Here is a 14,120-nt window from a genome sequence, read left to right as displayed (position 1 = left end):
CTTGGATATACAGTCCCAGACAGGAAAACCTATTATCAGAATAAACTGGGAGAAAGTTACCAACTCAAGAGAGTGCATTACTTACATTTTGAGGGACCTTTCTAGCCCCTGTAATCTTATGAGATACCAGCTTGACCATTCTACTTTTCTACAGTAATATTTTGCACATCAGATGCTTTCAAATTATGAAGGGCAAAAACCCCATCTCCATATTTGCCAAAGATACATAGGCTATACGTATCTAATGAAAGGAGGCTTTTAACACTGTGTCCTGTGACATCCTCCCAGGCAAACTGATGTAGTCCAGACTAGGAAAGTGGACAGTAAGGTCATCTGAAAACTGGCTCAGCTGCTGGGCTCACATAGTTGTGGATCTGCAGCACAAAGTCCACCTGGAGGTCAGTCACCTGCAATCAACTCCAGGACTCAACATTGGGACCAATACTGTTTAACATCTTCATTAATGACCTGAACAACAGGCCAGAGTGCCTCCTCAGCTAGTTTGCACACAATACAGAACTGGGACGAGTGGTTGACACAGAGGATGGGTGCGCTGCCATTCAGAGGCACCCTGGCAGGCTGAAGAGATGGACTGACAAGAAATTCATTATGTTCAGCAAAGGAAAATCTCAAGTCTGGCACTTGGAGAGGAATAAATCCACACCCTGGGTCAGGCTGGGGTATAGCTCTCTGAAAAACAGTTTGGCAGAGATGGACAGAGTGTCTTGATGGACACTGTGTTGTCTGTCAACCAGTCATTTGCCTTTTGTGCAGACCAGCAGCACCTGGGACTGCACTAGGAACAGCATCACTTGCTGGTTGAGGCAGATGCTCCACTCCCTCTGCTGAGCTGTGGTGAGATCACATCTGGGCTCCCCAGCACAAGAGAGACATGGCTGTAATGAATAAAGTGCACTGAAATGCCACAAAGATGATGATGGGAAGGAAGCATCTGTCATATAAACACCTATCTGAAAGAGCTGGGCCTGTTTACTCTGAGGAGGAGAAAGCTCAGTAGGGGTCATAACAATGTGTATAACTACCTCACGAGGGTGAGTAAAGAAGATGTAGCTAGATTCTGACCTTCTCAGCCACTTAGCAGTGACTAGCAAAAGAATGAAATGCAATGCACACAAATTGAAATACAAGAAGTTCTGTTCGAAGACCAGAAAAAGTTTACCACCAGTGGCTAAGGTGGTAAAGCACTGGGACCAATTGTCCAGAGAGGTTGCAGTGTCTTCTTTCTTGCAGGTATTGAAAATCAGACTGGACACAGTTCAGAACAACCTGATCTGGCTCACCTGCCATTGCATAGAGGGAGGTTGGACTGAAAGACTGCCAGAGGTGCCTTCCAGTCTCAACTCTTTTGTGATTTGTTGGTTCTGTGAAATTCTCAGCCAACTGTACCAAGAACTCGTCATCACTGAAAACAGGTGCTTTATGAAAACATTCCAACTGTTCTTTATTATAGTCCCTTTTCCATAAATAATGGTAGGTAGGCTGCGAATAAAATCCTAAATTTCTGGCAGCTGTTCTTGCTTGGTACCTCAGTACTGAGAGAGTCCTGCCTTCAGCTTCTTGCAAGCCTCACTGGGGGCTGCTCTCAGAAGTCTGTAATCAGAGCTGACTCCCTGAACAGTAACATCCAAAACCTTTAAAAGCCACTCAACTAAGAAATGTTACATCCTTTGAGCAGGAAAACTGGGTAGGAAGGGAAGAATTCTGATGATCTTATCCCCGTCAACAATTCTCTATCCTGACATGTACTCTCAGAGCAAAGTCAAGCCAACAGTCGGTCAGTACTAACAGGATCAGAAACAGAGTAGCAAGTACTCTAAGCCTGACCACAGTTTTAACATCCACCGCCAGGTCTCAAAACTAAAGCAAACACCATCTCTCCTTGAAATGTTGCAACAAATCAGAAAACGTCTCTTCCTAAACCAGAAACAACCTGATGCCTAACTTAACAAATGCCCTCTTCAAACTGCTACGCCAAGTATCCAACACTATTAGCAGTAGAAAAAACCTCTCCAGCTTTGATGCTAAGAAAAGTTTTTGAGGAATTGCAACCTTATTTACAATACAGAGAACTATGTTACTGAAATCAGTGAGGCTCCTCAGGAAAAAAGATACCATTTGATATAATAAGAATGGCAATTAGTTCTGATTCTTGTAAGATAAATACTTTGTCACAGAACTTCCCTTCAGTCTTAAACTGCATGTAGACCTATTGTGATGCTACTAAAGGTTTTGTAGGCCTCAAGAAGAAGGGACAAAAAGCCATCTGCGTTTTATCAGTATTAATCAACTCAGCTGAAATTTTTAAATGTATTATCACTAGAACAGTATCTAGGAGATCCACTAACAGACCAAGATCACCCCTGGTATAAGTATCCTATATTTTTAACACTTTCAGAAATCTATATCGAGGAGAAGTTACCACGGTATGTATCTTTTCCCCGATTCTGGGGGAAAATAAACAACAAAACCACACCACACATTAATAATAGAGTTAGAAATGAAACCTTTCTGAGAACTCAGTAAACTTTTCCACTCTAAAATTTAGTTGGTATTTTACTCACAGTGCACAATATTTCTTTTGAACCCCATTCCTGCTCCCACCCTTGTAGCAGGGAGAGTATTCAGCTTACCTGAAAATAAAAGAAAGCTTGGCCAAACCAGTAGTGCATGATAGTAATCTGTGTTGCATCACAATTCAAAGGTCTCCAGATATATTTTGTCATAATTGTCTGAATCAGCAGACAAAACACCAAGACTGGTAAGCTGTGGGGTCTAAATAGAAGGGCTGCTAGCAGAACCAGTCCACTATAAACTTCCCATAATCCTGTATTCTTCACACTGGAGTCTGCAGAAATAACCTGTGACTTTAGTATATCTTTAGTGCCAGTGAAGACTATGCCAAGAACAAAGACATAAACAAAACGAGCTTCAGTAATCCCCCTAAAGAAGAAATTAAAAAAAAAAAAAAAAAGAGTAATAATAATTAATAAATAAACAACAGAAAGATGAGATACTTACTAATATCTATTTCGCATGCCAAAAAGTCTTTCAAGAGAAGTGCAAAACCAATGCAGTTCTGTCAAACAGGTTTAATTCTAAGGCTAGTACTGGCCAATTTCATGACAGAGCTTTCTCAAATACAAAAACTCTAAAATTGGTTCATATTGAAATTATAACACCTCAAAACCAACTTTAGCAAAGAAAACAGCTTGTGCTAAAAACTAAACTAACCTAAAATACAAAAGTAAAGTTATATGCCAGTTAATGTAACCAACATAATTTTTTAATTACTATTCAAGCTGTAGATCCATAAATATATTCATGTAAATATGTCACTTTATATAGCACAATAAATTTCCCCAAAAATACTCCTTAAAGTGATATGGAAACTTTATTTCAGGAATTAAATTGATTTTAAAATGACTATTCCATTTAAGCTGTTAGGTGATTTTTCACAACTCATTGACACATACATGTTTCTTTTTAGCCAATCAGAAAGACAGTGATAGTACCTGAAGATCCTTATTGTAGTCTGAAATTTCTGAATACTTCAGACATTTTCTCACCTTATATAGCTGCACAGATGTACAGATATGTTGGATTATACCAGCACATTTTTCCTTGTAATTGCACACATTTTTCAAATTCCTGGGCAATAACATTACAAAAAAATGTTTTAAGTAGTAAGTGTAGTTAACATCTACTGCTATGTTCATTGCACCTACAAATTCATCTCATCCAAAAAGCTGAAAAGGACAAGGACCAGTAAACTTAAAAACTGTGACTTGCTATTCTAGAAGTGCAAGGTCCTAGGGACAAAGAAAGTGAGAGCAGGTATCCACCAGAATGCACTGATACTCTTATGTTTACTGAACAAAAGAAATCACAGAACACAGTGTGAGCTAAGCTATAACAATAATCCAATGAACTCACCTAATCAAGTTATCAAAATTTTTGTGGTTATAAATCTATTTGATCTTCCAAAAGATAAAAACACATTATCTACACACTTTATCCATAATTTAATAGACAGTGCCCTTAGGGATTACCAGTCACTTTATACATTAGTGGTGAATTAACATGGTCTCCTATGAAGCTAATATAATTCACACAGAAGTGAGGACTGAGTCAGCCAAACTTAATAATACATGGAGTATTAGACCATGACACTAAAAATAGTAAAAGCATAGTTACACTTGATGTAACTAGTGTGCCTAGCTGACCACAGAAAACACCAATAGTCAAAATTTGTAAAAGCAAATTTATCCTTTTAACTTCAAGTATTTTTTTCAGTCTTCAGAAGGTCACCTTCCTTCTCAAATAATTACTAATAAATAAGCTTGAATTCAGTCTTTTTTTTTTCTACATACAGGAAAGAGAACCAAAAAGGCGAAATAATAAGGAACGGTGTTTACATGTTCAGGTTTTTTTTTGCACCCACAGAACCAAGAAAAAAGGCAAAACCACCACATGATAGTGATGTGGCCTTCTTAAACCTTAACACAGTGTTCTCTGCTCTGTGGTTTACCTTTCAAAAGTTTAAACTCATACCTAATGATCTATGCAAAAGCGGGCTTTACTATTTTATTCCCTTAAATAGCAAGCATTTATAAAACCCCTGTAAGGCTCAAGGGCTTTTTCCTTTAGGGGCAAAATTACAAAACAGTAAAGTTTTGAGAGTTTCTGTGTTTCTGGCTAATGCAGTAACTCAGTGCCTTTTTTTAGCATCTCTGGTAATTCTCATCTAATAATTACAAAAAATATATTCAAATATATTCATGCAACTTAGAAGTAAAACTTTAGAAAATAGCTTTGGGCATTTGCCACTATTAAATGAGTTATGTGAAAACTGAAATTAACCAGTTGATGGAAATTCAAACTAAAAACAAAAAAATTCTCAGCAAATGCACTGCTATTATTTTGTTTGTGTCAGTATGGTATATACCCATCTTTTTCATTGCACAAACTACGATTTTTAAAAATAATTCTGAGAAAATAGAAGGCCAAATTACTTCCTTGTGTTTTTTACTTTAGAGGTTATCTTATTGTAAGACAGGACAGACATCAGCTGCCTCTTCTCCCTCATCCAATCCCCAGCAGTTGCCACATGAAGAAAAAACACTTGTCTTCAGTAAATAGTACAGAAAGGGAACGTTTCAGAGCAAAGATTCTCCATCTTACAGCAAAAAGCATTATGCATAAAAAACGAAGTGGCTGACTACAGCTTTTTCTCATATTACACAAAACCACCTCCACTTTGAACCTGAATCAGGAGCATCATGTATCGTGAATACATTAAAGATACCTCTAGACACATTTAAAAGAAAGTCCTGGTTTTTCTCCAGGTGGCATTTTAAATAGGTTTTAGCCATTTATCAGCTATATATCAGCAACCTAATAAAGATGAGCTAGAGTCACTATGTCAACACATTAGCTAACACCCGAAATCTACTAACATGTGTCTATCACTGGTTTTGACACACTGTATTGGGAGTCTTGCCAAAGATAATGTGTTTGAGGAGTTAGTGATCTCGGGCAAAACACATCTGCCCTATTAGGCCTGGTATAATACTTCAGGATGAGAAGCCCACGTGTTAGCATAAGTAGCTCCTGTAAGAGACCATCCTGAACCCTGCACCACACTTTCCGCCCCAGATACAGAACACATGCTGACACAAAGGTCAGAACCTGTGTTTGCTAACATTACCAGCTTTCACCATACACAGAGGATCTAAAGGGTATAAAGCTTTGAAACAAAACAGTTACCTTTAAACCAGTATATAATCAGTGATATATAAAGGTCTGACCTAATTTAAGCAAATCACCATGTTGAATACTTATTTAAGGTGAAATAACACAAAAAGTCTGTATTTTTCTAGCTGTAATTGCGATCAATATGCTGACTACAGAATGCACAAGTCCCCTGTAAATGCTTTTGTCTTCAGTATTTAAGTACTTCACTTATTTCTCTAGTTGCATTTTATTTGCAGCTCAATTTCTGCATTTAACATTCTGTCCCACATTGCAATGTTTTTCTTCTTCTTGCAACAACACTATCCTTCTCCAAGGATTTTAACTCAAAAAAAGCAAAACTAGAGGTCACTCAGAAATTACACATATTTCAAACACAGGGCCAAATCCTGCAGACTAAGTAAAGATTACCATTACTTTTGCATTTGGCAGAACTAGTTCACAATGCTTACTTAGCGCTATACAACTAGAATTACCTTCAATATCTGGAGAGATGGAATGTAAGCAAATATATCTACATATACATACACTCAAATATTTTTTATAAAGCATGCCTTATTAGCAAATCTGATCTTCTGTATCGCCTGATATCTTCTCCTACAGAGTTTTTTCCATCTCTACACATCTTACGAATTTCTGGCACCTGCTTAAGAAGGTCTAACAGAAACCATTTGTACCCATATCAAATTCAAAATGAGAGTGAGAGAATGTTTATTATATCCAGAAGGCAGCTGTTTTACAACTTCTCTTCCATGATCCCTTCCTCCTCATTAAATGTCCTAGCTGACTCTGGAAATACTCTCCAGCTCTCCGACGTTTAGAAAAACTTGAGGCTGCAGAGCCAGGTACAAGTCAACAGTAAGTAGTATCCTGTGAAAACCAAAGCCACTTCACTGCATTCCAGAAGTAGCTATTGGTGAAAGAGCTAATAGCTTCCTTACAATTACAGACTACTTCTGGAAGAAACATAACACAAAACCATAGAATGGTCTGGGTTGGAAGGGACCTTAAAGGTAATCTAGTTCCAGCCCTGCTGCCACAGGCAGGGATGCTTCCCACTAGGCCAGGTTGTTCAAAGTCCTATCTAACCTGGCCTTGAACACTTCCAGTGATGGGGCATCACAGCTTCTCTGTGCAATCAAGAACAACAGAAAGAGCTTTTTCAAATACGTGGCAGATAAAACTAATACCAGAGGTAATGTAGGCCCACTGATGAGCGAGGTGGGTGCCCTGGTGACAGAAGATACAGAGAAGGCAGTGTTACTGAATGCCTTCTTTGTCTACTCTGCTGGGGGCTGTCCTGAGGAGCCTCGTACCCCTGAGGCCCCAGAGGAAGTCAGGAAAATGAAGGAGTTTGCCTCGGTTGATGAGGACTGGGTTAGGGAGCAATTAGGCATTCTGGACATCCATAAATCCATGGGTCCTGATGGGATGCACCTGCAGGTGCTGAGGGAGCTGGCTGAGGTCATTGCTGGACCACTCTCCATCATCTTTGCCAAGTCTTGGGAAACGGGAGAGGTGCCTGAAGACTGGAGGAAAGCAAATGTCACTCCAGTCTTCAAAAAGGGTAGGAAGGAGGACCCGGGTAACTATAGACTGGTCAGCCTCACCTCCATCCCTGGGAAACTGATGGAACAACTTATTCTTTGTGCCACCTCAAGGCATATCAAGGACAAGAGGGTCATTAGGGGCAGTCAACATGGCTTCACCAAGGGGTAGTTGTGCTTGACCAACCTAATTGACTTTTATGAGGACATAACAAGATGGATAGATGATGGCACGGCAGTGGATGTGGTCTACCTTGACTTCAGTAAGGCATTTGACACAGTCTCCCACAGCATCCTTACAGCTAAACTGAGGGAGCGTGGTTTGGATGATCAGGTAGTGAGGTGGACTGTGAACTGGCTGAAGGGAAGAAGTCAGAGAGTCGTGGTCAATGGGGCAGAGTCTAGTTGGAGGCCTGTATCTAGTGGAGTGCCTCAAGGGTCAGTACTCCGGCCTATATTATTCAATATATTCATCAACAATTTGGACGAGGGAATAGAGTGTACTATCAGTAAGTCTGCTGATGACACCGAGCTGAGAGGAGTGGCTGACACGCCAGAAGGCTGTGCTGCCATCCAGCGAGACCTGGACAGGCTGGAGAGTTGGGCAGGGAAAAATTTAATGAAATGTAACAAGGGAAAGTGTAGAGTCTTGCATCTGGGTAGGAACAACCCCAGGTTCCAATATAAGTTGGGGAAGGACCTGTTGGAGAGCAGCGTAGGGGAAAGGGACCTTGGAGTCCTGGTGGATGGCAGAATGATCATGAGCCAGCACTGTGCCCTTGTGGCCAGGAAGGCCAATGGCATCCTGGGGTGTACTAGAAGAGGGGGTGGTTAGTAGGTCCAGAGAGGTTCTCCTCCCCCTCTACTCTGCCCTGACGAAGATCACATCTGGAATATTGTGTCCAGTTCTGGGCCTCTCAGTTCAAGAAGGACAGGGAAATATATAAAGGGTGAGTGTCACGAGGATGGAGCCAGGCTCTTCTTGGTGACAACCAAAGGTAGGACTAGGGGTAATGGGTTCAAACTGGAACGCAAGAGGTTCCACTTAAATTTGAGAAGAAACTTCTTCTCAGTAAGGGTGACAGAACACTGGAACAGGCTGCCCAGGGGGGTTGTGGAGTCTCCTACTCTGGAGACATCCAAAACCCACCTGGACACCTTCCTGTGTAGCCTCATCTAAATGTTTCTGCTCCAGCGGGAGGATTGGACTAGATGATCTTTCAAGGGCCCTTCCAATCCCTAACGTTCTGTGATTCTGTGAACATGCTCCAGTGCCTCACCATCCTCATGGTGAAGAGTTTCTTCCTTTCATCTAAATCTACTCTCTTTCAGTTTAAAGTCATTACCCCTTGTCTTGTTACTACATGCCCCTGTGAAAAGCCCCTCTCTGTCCAGGTAAAAATCCTTCATATGCACTGTGCAGCACAGCCTAGACCTCAAGAAGGATTTGGTTACATCTTGAAAAGCCATACATTACAGAACACTCATCTGCAAAGGAAAGATATGGAAAAGCAACTCTCTGAATTACTGCCTAAGCATTTTTCAAAATTAACTTACTTTGAAATATCTTGGCTGTCATGTTGCCATGGAAATATGACATTTCCAATAGCTGCCCGGTAACTGTAGACTCCCAGGAGCCCAAGTGCCATAGCAATTTTTGAAACCAAGGAGCATCTTCTTTGAACCAGAAAGAAGACCATAAGTAGAGAGACTGCAGCCAAGAAGGAGAGTTCAGATTTATGTTCAGAGCTGGGGAAAAAAAAAAAGAAAAGCAAACAAAAAAATGCATTCAAACCACTGTAATTACTGCTAAATACATTTGACATAGCCTTAGCTACAGCATCGTATTTCCAAATTAATCACTGCACTGACATCTGTTATGAACTTTCCAAGAGGCATGATAAAATATTCTAGTATTTTTAGAAGTGCAGTTTTATTAATGATGTTTTCTATTCAAGCATGTATGTTTAAAAGTGTAATTACTGTGTTCCACCACATATTAGTTATTCAGTTAATTATATAAAAACTGAGCTGCATGTTGCATAATGGAAAACAGTCTCATGCTTTTAAGTTAAGGTTTTGTTATTTAGAGACTTTGAAAAGAGTGCATTTTGCTTATACTACAGGATTTCATTATCTAGAGTAAGGCAGTAAAGATTTTTGCATTACTGAATTAGAACTACTCTCTCTTTTTAAATAACTGCACATGTATTTTATTTGTTTTATTTCAGCCATACAAAATATTACCTAGACAAAATGACCAGAAATATACTTACATAGCTTAAAATATACACACAAACACACTACCACAATATGATTCCCCTACACAACTATGCCACCTTATACTGGATCAATACATACAATATAAAGACACAAAATCAGCATCACAGCAAAGACAACAGATACAGTTTGTTCCCCTGCATTCTAAATAGGTAACACTCACTCCAAAATCAAGAGCATTTAATTGAGCTTGCTGCCAGCATTATGTATTTAAATCCACAGTGGTATCAATTAGCACGGCAAAATGTAATGGGGTAAGGTAAAGATTTGTACTGAACTCCTACCATAGCCAATATGCAACTGCAGAAAGCCCACTGTAATCCCAGAATTGCTACCCCTTTCCTACTGCAAATATTCCCGGTATCCTAGATGACCTAGAACTACTAATTCTGTTAGATTTACTTTCCATTAAGAAGATCATGTAGAGCAGAAGAGTCAAGGGCTCCACCTTCTGTCTTTCACACTTCAAAATGCCATGATATAAAAATCACTAACTTCAGTAAACTAACAGTGAGCCTGGGTTGTTAACTGCATTGACTCTGATTGCACTTAAAAAACTTGAGTTTTATCTTTGATTTAATCAAAATTATAGTATTTCAAAAAGGTTTACTTTCATATTCCCTAGTAAATGCTTTATCAAGAGCTTCACCAATAGCTCTTTCAACTGCCGTGCCTTGAAAGTCACAGAGGAAAGCATATGGGGCAGAAAAATTGTCCTGTTAGTTCTACCAGCCAAGGACTTCATACAACTTCACAAGACTCCCAAGACATGCACTGCTGTTTCCAGATCAGTAGAGGAAAGTGAGAGGAATAAGAACTAGAACACTACAGGAGACAAAATGTAGTCCTGATGCTTCTCCTCACTATTCTTCTTCCTCTACAGGAAGAGAGAGAAGCTGTGAATAGATTGCTGCAGGAGCCTGTGAAGATAGTGCACATACCATACCTTCTGATCAACACAAAGAACTGATTTAGTATCCACTGCATCTTTCAAATGAACTTTCGTGGAAAATATTAAAAGCTTTCAGGCTGTATTCACCTTGGCTGCTCAATGTATGAAAGTGAAATAAAACAAATCAGGGATAAATAACAGTACATCATCATCACCATCTTTGTTTCTTAATCTAAACTCATCAATGCACTTCTGTTAAGAGACTCTTGCAGACAAATCTGACACAGCAACACAAAGATTAAAAAAAACGCAACACATTCTTACCTGTAAGAAATAACTGCTGGTGCTATATAAAACAAAACACTCACTAATAGCTGCAATTTCCTACAGTGAACATTTGAAATCATACTCTAATCCCCCAAAAAGAATGAAAATTCTCAGAGAAAGCCCAGTGGACAGCAAAGGTGTGTTCCAAGTCATGTGCACATCAGTCACTAATGGTACATTCTTGACTGCTAGTACAGGGGCTTATATGCAACTCGTATCCAGTTTTTCTGGTAACTGTCCTCTGTGATTTCTGTTTTGTATTTCTCTGAACCATGTAAATTTGTTGCAAAAAAACAAACCAAACCAAACAACCTACTCCAGTGTTTCACAGAGTTTGCTGAAGAAACAATGAAAGGATTTATAGCAAATGAAGTCAGGTCAGCATAAACCACTGTCATGGTTTAGCCCCAGTCAGCAACTAGGACCATATGGCCACTCACTCAGTCCTCCTCCATCACGATAGGGAGGAGACTTGGGAGAAGGGGAGATGAAGGCAAAACGTGTGAGTTGGGATAAAAACAGTTTAACAGAAGAGCAAAGAATAAGATAAATTACTACAATAATAACAGTGAAAAAAAATACAAAGCAAGGGATACATAATATAATTGCTCACCACTCAGAAAACTGATGCCCAGCCTGCTCCTGAGCAAGAATTCCCTCCCCTGGCCAGCTCCCACCGCAACATTCTGAGCATGGTGCCATGTTACGGAATACCCCTTTGGCTAGTTTGGGTCAGCTGTACTGGCTGTGTCCCCTCCCAGCTTCCTGTGAAAATGAACTCTAACCCAGCCAACCCAGGAAAATCATCAACAGTTTTAAGGTTTTTCAGCCAAGTTTCTTGCAGTTTGGCAACTAAGTGCATAGCAAATTAGAGTCTATTTTGAAAGGAGACTGTAGTTATTGAGTACAGAGTCCACCCACGTAGCAAAGTTCTAAATAATTTGATGTTATACTCAGAAATCCAAGCATGAACGTGCTACTCTGATCTTAGCTGCAACGTATTGCATTTTGTCCAAAGCACAAAACTGAAAGTGAAGAACCAATAGCTTCCTGAGAGAGAACCTGGGGAGGTGGAAGGAAAAAAACATATAGCTTCAGCTATATGTTCTTCCTGTAAAAGCTTGTGGTCTACATTTTCATACTTCTGATATCAGTATGAAGACTGAAGACATTTCTTTCTACTGCTTTGATGTCACCTCACTACTGCAAATATAAGTACAGTGAAAGGAATTAAAAATGTGCACAACTCATATTTTATGTGACTAAAGCCTTTTTAAATTGTTTACTTTCATTCTACTATGTAGAATAGAATACAGAGTAGTCCTATGGTATGCTAGCTTTGTGGGAAAGGACATTTGAGGGTGGGTAAGTACATTATTAAAAGAAAATATCATCATCTTTCCATGTTGCTGCTTCTTATCACTTCACGCTGATGCTGTCTTTGACAGTTTCAGCCCTTCCACTGGGCCCTGTCGCAGCCCTGACATCTTCAGCTCTGACTAAGGATAAGAGCCAAATGGAGCTAATGGAATACTAACTAATTAGAAAGAAAACACAACTTCTGGGCAAATTCAGGGACTGAATGTTCTCTTCCACTCCATCTAATGTCTGATTCTCTTTTGCTTTTTTTCTCACAAAAGTTTTTTCTCTTCGTAGCAGTCTCTCTGCAAATAACGAAGAACGTTTTCCTTATTTCAGCACTGCTGAATGCATCATCATAGCTGAATTCAACACTACACATAGATTTTGTGTGTTCTGTTGCTTACTTTTTTCCATGCACAAACCTGCATAATAGTCTCTTTGTCTCAAATCTTGAGCCGTTAAGTACTGTCCAGATAAGCAAAGTATTAGTCTGAGCATGAGAACAGATATCCAAAATGTCAATACAGGGTGACAAAAAAGGGAATAGTTTGTTCACTAGTTTATCTGAGAGACAAAACAGAAGGCTGGCTAGAAAAAGCCTGAGTAGCTTTAAGTCTAATAGGGGTACACACCGTCTAAATAAGGTCCTAATTTTCTATTACTAAAAAATGTGCTATTAACACAAGTATGCAAATTAAACACATACTAAATATAGAATAACAATCAATATTAGAGACTAGCAATGCATTTTGGGCAGAGGAATAAGTGCTTCATGCAACTCAGCTTATCATCACCTTTAAATTACACTATAAGCAAAACACATCTCAATCCTGATCAAAACACTAGGAAGACATCTCTTCCACCCTGTTCTCTTGTAAAGGAGAAGCAAAAAAGATGACGTTAAAACCTCCAATCAAAGAAAATGCAAACATGCTTGCCAAATAGGAACTTAGAGATACTCTACAAACCTCAGGATGTGCAAAGATTTAGCTGTGTCATTGACTGATCTTTCTGAAACTTGTCTACTGAACCATTTCAGAACTAAGAACTCACCTACATGTTCAAGTCCAAAAACTGTGCACTTCAAATGCTGCTATGTGGGCAATCTTTTAATCCTACAAAGCAAGTGGAGTACATGTCAGTATGGTGACATATATTATATTCTCCTGTTAGGTTAAAAACTTCTCCATTGATTTAAGTCAGGAGGTAGCTCCACAGCAGCCCACCTCAGCCTGTGCCAGGGTTGCTAGGGTTCTGCTCTTTCATCTGCTCGCTGAGGACAACAAAAGTAGTTACACTAGTGAAAGGGAGAAGGCAGAACTGTGGCAGCCCCAATGACACATACTCTCTGGACTGCTCCACAATCTCTTTAAAGGCCCCAAATGAAAAAAGTTTGATAAAGAAGCAATTATTCACAATCAGATTTGAAAGGCAAGTGGTTTTTTTTGTAAGGAATGTTTGACAATGGCAGAAAAAAAAAAACTGATTATGTCTGCAGCACTTCAAAAGATTCAGATACTTCCACATTTGTTTCTGTAGGAATTTCAACAGTAGCAGTCCTGGCTGGCAGACACTTACCTTCCTGTATTCCTGTTACTAAGGCAACCCACTTGACTATGAAGCTGGATGGTAAATCAGAGTGGGAAGTGATCCATCTGAATGCCAACAGTCTGCCATGCCATCTTGGGTTATTTTTCTGGTCACATCTGTTCAATGATTTAGTTCACCATACCGACAAAGCAACTGCTGTGCTGGTAAAATACAGTGCCAGTGAGGGCACAAGACAGCAGGTACCTTGCCTTCTAAGGTAAGAGGTCCTTTCATGTACTGTTAGAACTAAGCAAGAAGTTGTAGCCTAAGACTATAAGGCTATGCAGACTAAGTAAGTCTCTTCTATTTTTTCCAAGACCCAAGTAAATATACTTGATGTGAGGCAGTAA

General features: G+C 39.6%; 1 protein-coding gene across 5 annotated transcripts in view; it reads right to left on the bottom strand.

Moving 5' to 3' along the window:
- The window catches only part of PIGG (phosphatidylinositol glycan anchor biosynthesis class G (EMM blood group)), a 97,653-nt gene that overhangs the window by 46,346 nt on the left and 37,187 nt on the right, over positions 1-14,120 (bottom strand). For 3 of the 5 annotated variants that reach the window (XM_065860586.2, XM_071802453.1, XM_065860588.2), the window contains 2 exons: positions 8,877-9,068; positions 2,652-2,961 (listed from right to left, as the gene is read on the bottom strand). In XM_065860586.2, coding sequence (XP_065716658.1) covers positions 2,652-2,961; positions 8,877-9,068 — 502 coding nt within the window. Of the gene's footprint in view, positions 1-2,651; positions 2,962-8,876; positions 9,069-13,233; positions 13,296-14,120 lie in introns of those variants that run through there. The other 2 variants (XR_010653155.2, XM_065860587.2) reach the window with 2 other exon arrangements.

This window comes from Patagioenas fasciata, chromosome Z (assembly GCF_037038585.1).
Source record: "Patagioenas fasciata isolate bPatFas1 chromosome Z, bPatFas1.hap1, whole genome shotgun sequence".
Classification (NCBI taxonomy): Eukaryota; Metazoa; Chordata; class Aves; order Columbiformes; family Columbidae; genus Patagioenas; species Patagioenas fasciata.
The sequence above is the reverse complement of the archived record's forward strand: the minus strand, read 5'-3'. Positions and strand labels throughout refer to the sequence as shown.